A 15574-nucleotide genomic window follows, 5' to 3' on the forward strand; every position below is an offset into this window, starting at 1 on the left:
CTTCTGTGGCGGTGGGTTCTTACTTGTCAAACAAAGTTGCTCTTTGAACAAATTCCCATTTATATACAGATTGCTTCCTGCCCGCTGCCACACTTAGGCAGCGTTCATATTGTATAAACACTGCTGTTTAGTGATAATTTGATCATGTTATAGTAAATTACCCCTATTTAGCAAAAATAAATCATAATAGTTACTCAATTGGCAGATATTTGTAAAATCTGAGATGTAGTACTAAAAACTCACAAACGTGGTCGCAGTAGTTGCTCATTGGGCTGATCCTATTTGGTAATGAACATATAAGAAAGCACACAATTTTCAAATATTTTTATGCTGTGTCTCACATGGCATCTGAATTTGTAGATATGATAGGAAACGTTCTAAGAGTGTTAGGTCTCTGAACTGGGATGCAAGTAGTAAAACATATCATCTTTTTAAAATTTTTTCTTAATTCAAAAGTGGTCAAGGGCTTAAATTCATGTCCTTTCATTTTTATGCCAGTATATTCATTTACATTTTGTAGATGGTTTTTACATATCAGAAAAAAAGGCTAGATTTTCAGTTGGTTCTGCCCAAATATAGTTAGCAATAGTGATTTTCCTTTTTCACTTGAAGCTGTATTTGGATTGTTTCAGCACTCTTCCAAAATCTTAAATCCATTTATTTGCTTATTTACATATGTATCTAGTATTTTTCTGTGAAACTGTTTGAGCAGTTGTTTGTTCCAAGTTCTCATCTCTGAACTAGCACTAAGTCGCTATCCCTGTCAAGATTTTAAAATTAAATCTGAATCTAATAGATGGACATAGTATTGATGACCACCTGAAATGAATATCCTGCTAGTTTTCAAATTTAATTAAGGATGCCAGACTTTTGCTCGTGTTGTTGTTACTTTCTAATACTTTGGTTGGATCTGCTTTTCTGAAAATGATTTTGAAGGCTGCACGTCTGCCAGGAAAGTGTGATAAATCAGTCAGATACCAATAGGAAATATTAAACCCTAGTCTTAAAACATAATGTGTTCAGCAAGTGTGCATTTTGAGCAAGTCATTCTTCATGAAGGTTTCCTGCCATTTGTTGCCCTACTTCAGTTTAATAGAAATTCATTAGAGACTTAAATTTTATGTAATTAATGGAAAACCCAAGATATGCTGGGTAGCATTGTCAATTCGTTGTTATAGGCTGAAAGTGGTTACTCTTTAATTGCTGTCATAATGGTCCATTAGTCATGCCTCCAAAAAGGTGTCAGATGCTTCTTCCTTCTTCTGAAACATCTGTGTTATTTAATAAATTAAATAAGCAAGGTGAAATGTGCACAGAATACTAAATAACTTGAATAATCACCTCACTAGAGGTGGTTTTTGAAGCCCTGTTAGTCCAGGTGCAGAATTTCTGTTCTGCCCTTGGCAGTAAAGCATGGAAGGTTTTCTTTCACTTCCACAAGTTAGTAGAATAACACAACATTTATCTTTTCATCCTTGAACTTCACATCTTCCTTCCTGTCAAAATGTTATATAGCAGAAATTGTGCAGAATTACTACACAGAGTGTAAATTAAGAACATGTTTTTATTTAATACCTTTATCAGAAATCTAGAAAAGGATTTTTGAGTGGAATAGCACAAAGTGTAACTGTGTGCTTCCAGTCTTCCTTACAATAGTAAAAATATCTATATTTTTGCCCACTAGACATGCAACTGTGTTTTTATTTACTGTTGAAGACGTTAATACAGGGTAAAATTATTCTTTTTTCTTTGATTATACTCTGTATGTAGCTTTGAAATATTTCAAAGAACAGATGTTAGGGTGTTCAAAACAATAACACACAAATAGCTGAAAATCCAGACATTCTGATTTTAATAGGAAGTGATTATAATGATGTATCAATAGCCTAAATTTAGAGAGCATTTTTGGTGTAAAAATAATAATTGTGGGAAAGATAAGGAGCAAGATTTAAAACGGCATGTTGAAGGCAATGAGAAATAGTGAAAAATATTGTTGGGTCTTCCTTTAAAAGCAATACCAGCCCTCAATTTTCTAGCTTCCATGAAATTGTGTGACATTTGTGCCATAAAAAAGAAAACAATATTTGCCTTCGATAATGTACTTAATCATTTCTCTCTGATTATGTGTCATGTTTTTCTTGGTAAATGTGGCAAAATAGTGCTCGCTTCGGCAGCACAGATAGTAAGTGTGCAAAATAAAAGATTTTTGGAATAATGCAGAGCACCAAAGTTGTCCAAAATATTACACTGATATCATGAATTATGGTGATACTGTAGGAGAAAATAAGATCTTTGAGTCAAATAAGGTAAGAAAATAAGGTCTTGTAGAGAAAAGGTTTGCCTCTCAGTCTTATGACTAAATCAGGTGAATGCATACTGTGTTGCCATTGTCTGGACAGTAGTAGATATTGGCCTTCTGAAAATACTTGCAGTTGATTTTGACATAGATTTTTTCTATATGTATTTTAGGTGTTTTAAAGTGATTCCATTAAACTGAAGGCCTTGATAACTCAAACGTTCAAACTGCACACATTCACAATTCTTTTGAGCTTTTCCACATCTGCAGATCAGCTAACAGTAATTTTCTGTTCTGTTTTGAAAATGGACCACTAGATATTGTCTTACAGCTATGATATTTTTATAACAAAACTGAGCTTATAATACTATATTGTGGTAAAGTAATGGTTAGATTCATAAAGCACACTTGGTTTTTTGTGATTTTTATCCAGTATTGCTTATCTGTATGACCTTTATGAAATTATATAAACTTTCCATTTTCTTCTTGCTAAGTAGGTAGTAATATTATAGCTCATAAGATCACATGAATTACTTTATAATGTTTCCACCAGTTCCTTGAATTTTCATTTTTCCTAATATTTTAACTAATAGTTGAACTTAGATGGTATCTTCTGTTTTCAGGTTCAGTTGATTTATGAATTCTTAGTTATTCAATTTTCAAATTTTATTCATGACAGTACACAGTGTGATTGCCTTGAAAATAGGAGATCAAATGATAACATGCTTCCTCAGTTTTTTTACTATACTTCTTCATTCTTGAGATTGTTTTCATTGTAATTTTGCCACTGAAGTTTGCATATAACACTTTATATGTAGAAATAATTTCTCACTCAATATATGAAATATCCCTTAATTTTTGAATTATTTGATTACATACTACAACAAATTGTTTAGTGTCACATGGCAATAACAGGAGGAAGTCCAGTCCAATGTCCTAATTTAGAATTTCTATGCTGCTTTACTGGTTAACTGCACAAATCTTTATAAGTCTGCTAGATGAAAACTGAGAGTCTGCTGTGTTTCCTTATTCATCATAAAACAGAATCAAAACCAAAAAAAAAAAAAAACTTTGCTACTTGGAGCATTTAGGTTAAATTTACTATTAACTATTCTCATTTATTCTTTTATTCATTCCTTGAACAGGTTAATTTTGTTGCAAATACTGTTCTGTGAACATAGTTGGTATATACTCAGGCATCTGCTAGTTTACTTTTTTATGTATAGTTAACACAGATTGCTAGGGAATAAAGATATATACCAGTTTCACAACTACATGAAAATACAGCAAACTAGTGCAAATTCGAAGTTACTGGTGGTAGAAAAAGTCACACATGTAGATACACACAGCAATTGAATGGTTTGTAAAGTAAGTCTAATGAGAGGTAATGTGTGCCAATGTATACTCTTTTGCTTATAAGAGAGTATTACTCTAGACTATGTAAACAGTATTAGAATGTGTTCTATCCATGGTGATGATAACGATGTTGAAATGGTAGTAAAATATTCATTTGGATTTTCATATAACATGTTTGTGAGAAACCCAGACCTTGCATTTTAGTGATAGGTTTTCTGTTAAATTATTCTAGGACTACCTCACATTGTATACCTTGTAGTAATAATGGATTTAATGAAAAATCTGAGTAAAACTTTAGATCTATGTAGTATTTGTTGAAAATTTCTGTTTCAAAGTTTTTATTTGAGGAAATGAAATCTACTGAGTCAGTTAGAATAAATGGAGTCCTGAATACTTCCTCTTAGCACCAATACAAAATGAATGCGTTGAAAATTTTTAAAAGGAAGGGTGTTTTTTTTTTTTTTTTTTGGTCTTTCTGCATTTACCAATGGTCTGGTATATTGAGTGTATGTTAACAGAAACATTTTTAAATCATTTTAATTACTAAGGTACAATGCTCATGAGTTGCTGCCCAAATTCAGTATTCTTTATGTGTATTCGGTCAACTACATCACAGAAACTAGGGCAGAATAACTGTGGTGCCACTTGAGAACTTATGGTTATATTGAGTTTGCATGTGATAATAGTAAATTTATAAAGAAAAACTGATGAGTGTAGTTAGATTAGAAAAAAAGCCATTAAGCAGAGGCAGTTACTGTGATCCAATTGAAAATGAAAATAGTGGTTCATAGAAGCTACTTTGTTGATGTAACAGGGAATGTCATTTTTGAATTACACTGATCAAAAATTCTGTTTTGTAGTAACTACTCTTATAACATGGCTGTTGGATAAACATCCACAATTTTTTTTATAACAAACATAAAAATTTCCAGGTGGGATACATAGAGAAAAACAAATTCAGTCTTGCATAAACCATTTCTAGTCTTTTTCTAGTATTATTTAGAACTGTTGTTTGTATTGGGAAGAAGGAAATGAAAGCAATCTTTTCAGCAAAACCTTTTGAAGAGTAGATGAAAATGGAAGTTATCAGTTAGTGGTTATGAGGAAATTGATCAAACTGAAAGCCTTCCTTACCCAGAGCAGCATGTAAATTATCCTGGGTGTTTCTAAGAGAAAGCTCTGTAACTTAACAGGATGATTTGTACAATACACTGCTCTCAAAAATAAAATGAATTTAATGATTTAGATTGAGTGGGATAGTGTTTAATTAAGATTTCCTATTTCTAGTTTCCTGGACTAAAATATTTATGGGTGAATTTTTTACTTGAAATATGTACTTCACAATAAAGAACGAAGATAGCAAATGAACATATAGATGAAACTTGATTGGGGCATGAGTTGAAAATTGATGTAGGAATGAAATTACACAGAGAGTTACACTTTTCTCTAATTGTACATGTATTTGAAATTTTATATAATAATGTCTTTAAATCTTTGAGTAAAATGTGTTCGTTAGGCTCAGAGTACAGCTTTTTTTTTATGCATAAAAGGTACAGAAAACAACTGTTCCACATAGGTTGGTTTTACCTATGAGAACTCTTTTTTCTTTATATATAAATATTTTTGTATTCAGTATAAATAATGATTTAAAAAGGGAGAAGGAAAAACATAGGCTTCCTTCCATATTCCTGTAGAAGCCAAATCTGGGCCTAATGAAATTCAGGGTTCAAAAACTCCATCAGCAGAAACTCCATCCAGTTCTCCCATGTAGGGAGCTGGGGTTCTAAGACTTAGTTCCATCTTCTGCCCTCAGAGAACTGGGTCAGAAGTGGAGCACCAAGACTCCAACTGACTGCAGGGTAGAGTGCTTTTTTCTTTCTTTCTTTCTTTTTTTTTTTTTTTTTTTTTTTTAGAATGACCTGAAGTAAAATCTGCCACAGGCAAATAATATGGATCTGTTTTGACTATTGTAGTAGGAAATTTTCCCCAGGTGACAATATAAGGTATAAAATTTAATGATCTTGTTATTGAAAGGTGAAAATGTATGGTTCCTCAAATATTTAGCCCTGTGTTTCAAAAGTTGGAAAAAAAACTAGAAAAAAAATACTTAGTTTCATTGTTTTTTTAAACAATGCAGAGAATATTTAAAGTGTTACATGTCTGCCAGTCTTGAGCATGCAGAGTTGGATGAGTAAGCAGTGTTAGTTTCTTTTCAGTTACTAATCCAGAGTGATTATTGTTGTTATTGTTGACCGTTTACTCGACAAATAAAACATTCAGTCTATTAATCTGGGTGTAGTTTAAATAAAATATGCTACATGGTATAGAATCTGCCTCAAAGTATACACATGGTAACTGTCTCCCAAGAGAATTGTTCTGCCATTGATGTGTGACCCTTTGAGGCAAGTAGATCTCCCATCTAAACAAGTGGGTGGGTGACCTGAGTTATTTACTGGACAGTTTCAATATTACTATTATTTACATCCTGTTTTGTCTCCACAGTACTGCTGATTTATCTGATTATGCCCTAAAATGATTTCATAGCTTTGACTAGTTTTAAAATAGTGTACTATTAAAATTATTGCAAAATACAAAAACAAGGCGGTGAATATTTTAAAACATTTTATCTCTACAGCGCAAGTAAATATGCTTGCCCTGTTTCCAGTTTTGAATTCTTAATGCAATTAATTCTGAGAAATTAATTTGGGATGCTTTTAACAAAACCTCTTATAATTGTGAATAGATGATTTGCAGCACAGACGTTTTTGAACCAATCTTTTGGTAGTAACTAATTTGAAAGCAAGATTATGAGCAAAACTTAGTATCTCACAAAGTACTGTATTCTAAATGAGCTATGTCAGATGTGACAGGTTTTTGATTACTCAGTGTAATGAATTTGCTTTCTTTTCCCCTCAAATCCCTTACAAATCAAGATTTTTTAAAGCCTTGCAGTTAAAATGGTACTATTTAGCAATGGTTATATCCACAGGAACCCTTCCAGATTTTGAAATGGATTCTTCTTATTGATAACATAGCTTTATTTGTTTATTTGCCAAATGTCCTTGTTATAGTTAGTTCTCTAAGCATTCCATTGAAGCGAATAATGACTCAATGTCTAGTTTCTTCTTGATACATTAGAATTAGAAGCGAACATTTAGGAAAATAAATAGGCTCAATTTCCCTGCCAAATCAGTCTTTTTTAATAAAAGAAAATTATTCTTGGAAATGCAAAACACTGAATATGTATCATATAATTTGTTCACTCCCTCTTATGCTCCTGCTGCCTTGTCTAAGCTAATTTTCCATGCTGCCGACCCAGAAACCTCTTTTTGACGTTTTTGGTAGGTAAAGGAAGAATTGTACTTCTCGTTATATTTTCTTTTTAAACAAATACCAATGGTTGCATTTTCTGTTTCTTCAGGAATCTGATGGCCAGGGATGCCCCTTCTGTCGTTGTGAAATAAAAGGAACTGAGCCCATAATCGTGGACCCCTTCGATCCTAGAGATGAAGGCTCTAGGTGCTGCAGCATAATTGACCCTTTTGGCATGCCAATGCTCGACTTGGATGACGATGATGACCGAGAGGAGTCCTTGATGATGAACAGACTGGCAAATGTTCGAAAGGTAAGACTGAGCTGAATGTGTGTTCAATTAGAGGAGCGTGAGGATATAAAAAAGTAATGATGCTGCCACAGAGTGATGTGGGCATACTTGAATTTGGGAAAGGACTCTAGATTCTGGGAAAAGAAAGATGCCAATATGAGTAATGTTGACAGATTAATACAATGGAGAGATAACTGAACTCTGCCCAAATAAAAAAACTAGACTCATGAATTTTAGATTTCAAGATGAGAAATAAAAGTGATAGGGTTATTATAGAATTTAACATCTTCATGACAATAATCAATCTGAAGAACAGTGTTAGAGAAGAAATTATTAAAGTGAAGAAACATTTGATAAAATTGTTTAACACTGATGCATTCTAGCTGTTTTGTTTCTAAATAGTCATACAGCGCATATCGCTGAATTTAGCATTGACTGGTTTTGTTCATCACTATGGCCAACTCAGAAAATTGCCCTTGTACACTCATGGAGAATGGATGTTATAGTCTGGAGTTTATATAACCAGTTCGCTAAAGACTGTTTAGTGTAACAGAATACCAAGTAATTGAATTTCAAAACATAAATGCAGTAATAAGGAGTGCTAAACTCCTAGACATCAGCCTTTGTCTGATTACTGATACGTGAAACTGGAATTTTACTCAGAATTTTTTGTGTGTTCTCACATTGAGAGAAATGGGAGCTAATGCTATAAAAGTTCTGCATAGGTACCACCTTTTTCCTGATTCATGGCACTCATCTCTACCAAGTTAAAATAACCTACAGGGGCTGACCTGGTGGCATATCCACCTGTGGCACCGGCATCCCTTATGGGCTTGGATTTGAACATGGCTTCTCCACTTCTAATCCAGCTTCTTGCTTATGACTTGAAAAGGATAATTCAAGTTCTTAGTCCCTGAACTCATGTAGGGGACCTGGCTTCTATTCCAGACCAGCCCAATTCTGGCTGTTTTGTCCATTTAGGGAGTAAAGCAGAGAACAGAAGATCTTTTTTCTCCGTCTCTCCTTCTCTGACTCTAACTCTGCCTTTCCAGTAAAAGAAATCTTAAAAAAAAAAAAAAAGGATAGCTTACAAAGCTTTGTCAACATAGAAATCAGAATCCTATGTATTGCTAGATTTTGACAATTACTGGGGAAATTACTTGCCGTCTAAATAGAATGATGGCACTGTGTAATTGCATCAAATGTTAATGCAAGTTGTGCCCTTTCTCTGTGGCAATGAAACACTTGATGAAGATAACAAATGAGGCATTTCATTGGGGTTGTGTCTGAGTTCGCCTCTTGGAAAACCTCTGGCTTTTCTCGATTCCCTTGGCCCATGCTGTCCAATGACATTCCCTTGGGATTTTTTATGCGAAGCTTTTTTAATGTATGACTATCCGTTAGCTTTACCAGTATCACGATTCAAATTTTGATTTGGTCAGGATGTTGTTCTTGACTTGATTGTTTTTGAATCAATTTTGCACTTTAACTGAGAGAAACGTTATCCAACTTTACCCTTTGATTTCCACCAATGGTGATTAGTTTTTAGTTTTTATTGATGTGATCTCTTACACACAGAAATCATTTCCAGGAACACTAGCAGGTATTTCTCAACAGTGAGGAAAAAACCATCAAATTGAAAGAGAAAATTCAGATGAGCCTGAAGACAATCAAAAATTTGATTTTAGGGAGACTTAAATATACCAATTCTTAGCAGTAGTGCAGGGGAATCCCAGGGAACTGACTTAATTCCTTTCTCATCAGTTTGCTGCTTTATAAAACAGAATGGAAACAGTACCTTCTCTTTTGGGTGTTACGATGATTAAATGAAATCAAAGATTTAAAATCCTGGACCAATATCAGGTCATTGAAATCATAAGTATTGACTATTACTGATGTTAATTGTCTTATAAACATGCTAAGATATCCTTGGTAATAGGAGTTAGTAAATTGATGTCATCTGAGTGTGAGAGCGCTGCTTGGGATGTCACAGATAATGCTTGCTCTTATCCAAAAGGTTTGGAGATGCTAATTCTGTAATCTACAAATTAATATTTAATAAACCAAATTCTTTGTCTACTCTGTGCCTCCTGTCTTTCTGGAAAGTGATAAAAATAGCACCCTTACAAGTTATTAAGAATACAGTTTTTAGGTATTATTTGTTAATTTTGATTATTTTATTGGCCTTTTTATTGTGAGTTAAAGATGTTTTCACATTTATGATTTAAATTTAAGTGTAAATATATTACGTTGAACATATATTTGAAGATGTATATTTAACTATAAAATATTGTAAATATATAATTTCCTTATTTTGCATTTTTTACTCATAATCTAAAACACTTGCTGTCTAATCATTGAAGAAAAAGTTTGCTGTCCCAGTTGTGGAATGCAATCAGCATTTTAAAAATGTGTATTGAACCATGCCCCTCCTCTGAAGCCCTCCCGGTGGCTCAAGGAGTTAAAGTGACTCAGATTACAGTGTTTTCTGGTCAGGAGAACAGTATTTAAATTCATATTATTAAAATGATTTTTTTTCTTCTTAAAAGTAATTTTCTTAAGAGCAGTCCTTTTTTTTCTTAAAACATTCCTTACTTCTTAGGGAAATAGAGCCCTATATGAGTTCAGGAGAAGTTGTGATTTTATCCTGTGTTCCATTGAACCAGGGTAGAGTTTGAAAAGTGCTTAATGTAATCAGTCAGGATCAGAATATCCCAAATCTGATTCCACCGGTTCTCCTGATCTTCGGCACTCCCCCAACTGTGCATGGTGTATTCCTTCTGAGGTGCTGTACTCTTCTGTCTAGAAGCTGACAAAATTCTGCATTATTCCTTTCTGATGGAAAGCTCTCTGACGTCATTGTCCCCTAATGACACTTTGGTGACTTACTTGGCAATCAGCAGGGTCATTTAATAAGGCTTTCACTATAGTCAGCACTGTGCTTCCGTATGTTGATATGCTAACCAAATGGTTTGTTTTGAATTGGAGAATCATGGTCAACAAATATAAAGTGATATACCTGTCACTATTTAAGCACATGGTGAATTTTATTCTATTTCATAAGTCCTTATTGCTTAATTTTCAGTAAAACCCACATTTTGGTATATGGCCAAGCATCAAACCTTTAGGAATCACTGAGGAGAAGAGGGCTTGACAAATTTCTCCATAGTGTTTTATTGAAATTTCTATTTTAAGAATTGCAGTGAATTATTGTGTTTTATTTAGAAGACTGTCTCCTTCATTAAACTATTAGTTTATAAAGCTTTGGACATTATCTTCCTGGCACTTAACCATATTCAGGAAATATTTACAAATTGAAATAAATTGTGGACACACATGCACGCATGTTTCTTGTGGACAATTACCTGATCTTGTGCATTTTTTAATCTTTGCAAGTCTGCAGACTAGATGTGTGATAAATGTCATAAAGATATTTTATTCAATTGTCTTACATGAAGATATAAGTAGAATCAAATGGCTGTCTTGAAAGAGAATATCTTTTCTGTGCATATTTTCTTCTTTATAAAAAATCATTCTGTTTTATTTAAGAATTCATTCATTCATTCATTTTTAAAATGTTGCTCAACTCCAGGACTGACTGTCAGTCATTGTCAACTGAATGACTTAGTTTTTTTTTCTGTTATTTCAAATATTCATCTTTCTCCTCTTGTTTGAGCAAGTTCATGACTAACAATATTGTGAAATTGCTTCTGCCTGTCTTAAGCATATTGCATTCTTTAAATTGGTAATGCTTTCATCATAGCCTAGACGACTGAGCTGCTTGAATATGCCTATGACCGTAGTAACATTCCACAGCTGGCGTGTATAAACAGTGGCATACTGAACATCTGTAATGTGTTTTTAGTTATTTCTTTTGTCAGTTAATAATATTTCTTAAAGCTGTTACATGCAGGAGCAAGGAGAATGTAGGAATCTGTAACAAACTGGAATAGCAGCTTTTCTAGATAAGAAAGTAGTTTACAATTTAAACTAGAAGGTGTTTTTGATATTGCCTTAATCCACATCCTGGCCTGAGTTCTGAACCTGCAGGTTTGCAGTATAATTCAATCTGATATGAATTCTCAGAGAAGTCCAGGCTGTGATTGGTATGAAAATCACAAACTTCTGCTTGGTTTCAGTCAGATTACAGCTAAGAAAGTGGACCTGTCACTCCTTAGAGACTTGTTTTGCCAAAGATGTAAGAGAAGACAGTGTATTAGCTGTTGTATTGATAGAACACATTAATCACAAAGTCCATAAAATTACATACAAATTAAGTTCAGTGACAGACTGACATACTAAATGAACCATTAATTCCTGTGCCCCTATCCATTCCATAATTTTAGGAGAAATGTTAAATCAAGTTTTAAAAAGAATTATTTATTTACTTTATTAGTAAGGCAGATTCACAGAGAGAAGGAGAGACAGAAAGATAGTCTGTCCGCTAGTCCACTCCCCAATTGGGCACAGTGGCCAGAGCTGAGCTGATCCGAAGTCAGGAGCCAGGAGCCTCTAAAGGGTCTTCATGCAAGTACAGGGTCCCATGGGTTTGGGCCGTCCCTCCACCGTGACCTTCCCAGGCCACAAGCAGGGATGGACGGGCAGTGGGGCATGTGGAACATGAACCAGATCCCTAATGGGATCCTGGTGCATGCAAGGCAAGGACACAGTCACCAGGCCACCATACCAGGCCCAAGAAGTTTGAAAATAATAATGAGGGAATATATTAGGATGGAAACTTCTTTTGATCAGTGATCTTGGAAATTATTCTTTTTTATATGTTCTCGTAATGTTGCCTTCAACAAATTGAATACCTATTACCAACTAAAAACTCTGTATTATGTAATCATTTCTTTTCCCTAGTAAGTGTAGAGAAATGTTCTATAGTGTTCCTCATTAGGACATAAGATTTATGTGTTCAAATCAATATTTTTGCATTATTTATAGAGATGTTTTGTGTTTTTTACTTAAATTCTACCCTCAGGAATAGCATCAAGTGTTGGAGGGAAAAAAAAATGAAACAGAAAAATAGAATTAGATATCCAGTGTGGTAGGATGAGATTTCAACTTGTCAGTTCTACTTACTGAGTGCATTCAGAAATAATGACACCATTTCTGTACTCCACAATAACAGACATGGTTGCTGCTGCTAGCACTGAGTGACAGGGCCAGAGGTGCTAACCCTGTTGTAACTCACCCTGGAAGAATTACTCTGAGCACAGTGCCAGTATACCTCACCTTTTCCTCAAAATGTAGCACGAGTCATATGTGACAATACCAATTCAGAGGCACAGGTTTGTGCTTGAATTGTTATTAATTTTAATGACCTGAATGCACAATAGTCCTATTTGTAGGTGAATAAAGGAAACAGCTGCCTTATTCAGGTATTATATAATGTTATAGTGGGCCTTGTATACATGGGTAAATAGTCCTCAAAACTGGTTTGAACTCATAGTAAAGGAGAAGCAAGTACTTGAACGGTTACATTCAGCATGAGGTCCACCTTCTCAGCTCATGAGGGGCAGGAGCTGTGAGTTGTCCTTTTTCATGCTCAGTTTCACGTGGTCCTCAAGCAGGCAGCAAGCGCCTGAGACACTCTGCCCAGGAAGTGTGTCCATCGGTGTATTTTATTCCAAAGTAGAATTTCATTGCCAGGAGTCGGTTGGTCTGAGTTTATGTAATAGCTTTATCAGTTGGTCTCTGTGTGACTTACAATGTTGAACCCTTCCTATTAACTCCCACACTCCAACATCTCTACCTGGCTCATGCTACCCGTCCTATTAGGGTTAATATTGAATGATTAATGCATTTAAAGCTGTTAGAACTCTACAGGCATCTGGTAATGGCAAATATTAGTTATAATTCATAATATTTACATATAGTGCTAAAATCCATGAATTAGCACTGTATTTTAATAAATCAATATACTTCAGATATTGGTAGAAACATCCTTCTTTTAGGTAGAAATTTTCCTATTTAGGAAGAATTAGTAAAATTGTTTTAATAAGCATTTGGGTGTATGTATTTCATGTATATTTATGTAGTATTACCTACATTTTATAACATTACTACTACTTAGTATTATATAAATACAATTTTTATATGACCATATTAAAATCATTTACTTTTATGTCATGTTTTGTTTGTAACTCATAGGAAATACAGAGAGGAGGGGATGGGAGTATAGGGAGGGAGAAGGGAAACCCCAGTGCCTGTTAAACTGTACCATGCAACAATCAAAAAAATACAAAATTACCAGCATGTCAAATGAAATATTATTTTACGATAAATAATGTGGAGAAGCTTAAAACTTTGTTATTTTCTGAATAACCAAATTGGAAATAATTGAGTGTTTTGAAAAGTAGGGTGAGGGATCGCGGTTATGTAGATTGCGGTTCTTTATGGCATCACTGTTAAGAACAGTGAGGATTTCTCATAAAGGTCTTTTGAGCCTCTAAAATTTCTTTTGTTCTCAAATGTTCTTATTTAACAACCATTTTTATGATAATATTTGTAAATTATGTGTCACCCCTTTGCTGACTTCTCAAAATCGGTGATGCAACTTGAGTAAACTAAATGGTCTGAGAAGATAGCACAGCATACTGCCGGAACACACATTTTACTACAGGATTTAAGGGTGAGATATGTAAATAAAGGAGAACTATAAATTAAAATTAAAATCACAGCCTATGTTTAGTTGAGGATGCAAAAATCTTATTAGTGTTTAAAATGTGAGACTTCAAAGAAATAGGAAGATTTAGGAGTCCAGTCACAGGACAAGAGATTATGCCTCCTCTCAAGAAGTGACTTCAGGGAGAAGCAGTATTGCTGTTGTAGTTAGCAAAGTTTACTGTTTTGAGAGTGCATCTGAGTCTGTACTACTATAAAATAGACCCTATTGGCAAATTCTTTGACACACCTCCCTGGCAAGTCTCAAAGAAAAAGGCAGTCTAGTGTCTTTCTCTTCTTTATTGATTCTAATTTATAGTATGTGATAATTTTTAGTAAATATTAGTGGGGCATAGATAATAATTCAGCTATTCAATTATTGAACATTACTTTGCACACTGGTCAGTCAGCTACTTTCTTTTAGGTATCGGTTACTCGTATAAAAAGAAATGCAGTAAGATGTTTATCTTCCTATATTGTTTTCTACTCAACATTCCTTGTATGAACTTTTATTTTCTGAAAAGGACCTATGAGAGAGATACTCCAAAGTAAATAACAAAATTCATTTTGATTTAAACCGTGGTGTTCATATGTATATGGGGGAGAGACGGAGAGGGAGAGAGAGCGTGTGCACGCGCGAGTGTGCGCAATGGTTTTGGTTATGTCTGCTTTCTGAATATTTTTATATATCGGTACCTTTTTTAAATAAATTTGATTTTAGGTTCACAAGGTAATGTGAGAAAAAAAAAGGAAAAAGAGAATACTTAGCAGAAAGGAAGATACACTGATTATTGTAACAAGTTTTATTTATATCCCATATTAACTTTCATGCAGTTAGTCAGAAACTGATGGTCAAGCTTTCCCATTATTGTTTCTATAATACATATATCTACAATGACAAGATGTGAAAATTCATTAAGTAAAAATTAGAAGTACCGTCAAGTTGTCTTTGATTATCTCTAGGATTTTCAGAAGCCTTATTTTATTAGCAATGGAAGAGATTTTTCTCTTGTCCTGTTTTTATAATAACCTGACTAGGCTTGAAGCTTCTTACCACATGTTTTCCCATTTCCATTATAATGGATTTTATTAGAAAGCTTTTACAAAATCATTCTTGAACTCAGGCTGAAACCGAAGAATAACTGAAATAACATGGTCCGTGATTATTAGTAATTGTTCAGCCTGCCGAAATAGGCTTCTGAGTATTTCTTTGGCTTTTGCTGCCAGGATTCTCTGGTAAAATTGCAAGTGAGGATTTCTCTATTCTTTATAGTAGTTTTTAGCATCACATTCTAAGGGCTAAAGAATTCTGTAAATTTTGTCACAGATACGAAGAATGGTATTTATCATTTTGAAAAGCAAAGGACTATGAAAAACTGTTCAGTGTGTAGAATCTAGTGTAGTCTTAAGTTTATAGAATTCAAGGATTCCAACCAGCAAAAGATGTGCTCATTAGTCCCCAGGATTAAAGCGTTTAAAAGAAATGGTTAGTTAGACAAATATGCTAGTATGATAATACAGGCCAGAATCAAGGTAGGTCCCATTCTTTGGGTTGAAAAGAGCCAAAATGAAATAATATAATTCATTCTAATGTTCTGAAATGACATGTAATGCTAGATAAAAGTGAGACGTACCTAATATCAAGATAA

The 15574-nt window shown here is 34.0% G+C and overlaps 1 protein-coding gene across 10 annotated transcripts in view; it reads left to right on the forward strand.

The window, feature by feature from the left end:
• CBLB (Cbl proto-oncogene B) overlaps positions 1 to 15574 on the forward strand; it is a 191054-nt gene that overhangs the window by 128000 nt on the left and 47480 nt on the right. For all 10 annotated transcript variants that reach the window (XR_005883915.1, XM_040980529.1, XM_040980535.1 and 7 more), the window contains one exon: positions 7074 to 7277. Coding sequence is in view for 9 of the 10 variants with exons in the window: in XM_040980529.1 (XP_040836463.1) it covers positions 7074 to 7277 (204 nt within the window). In the remaining variant the exon portion in view is untranslated. The remainder of the gene's footprint in view (positions 1 to 7073; positions 7278 to 15574) is intronic.

This window comes from Ochotona curzoniae, unplaced genomic scaffold (genome assembly GCF_017591425.1).
Source record: "Ochotona curzoniae isolate NIBS_2020 unplaced genomic scaffold, NIBS_Ocur_1.0 contig_3498, whole genome shotgun sequence".
NCBI classification, from domain to species: domain Eukaryota; kingdom Metazoa; phylum Chordata; class Mammalia; order Lagomorpha; family Ochotonidae; genus Ochotona; species Ochotona curzoniae.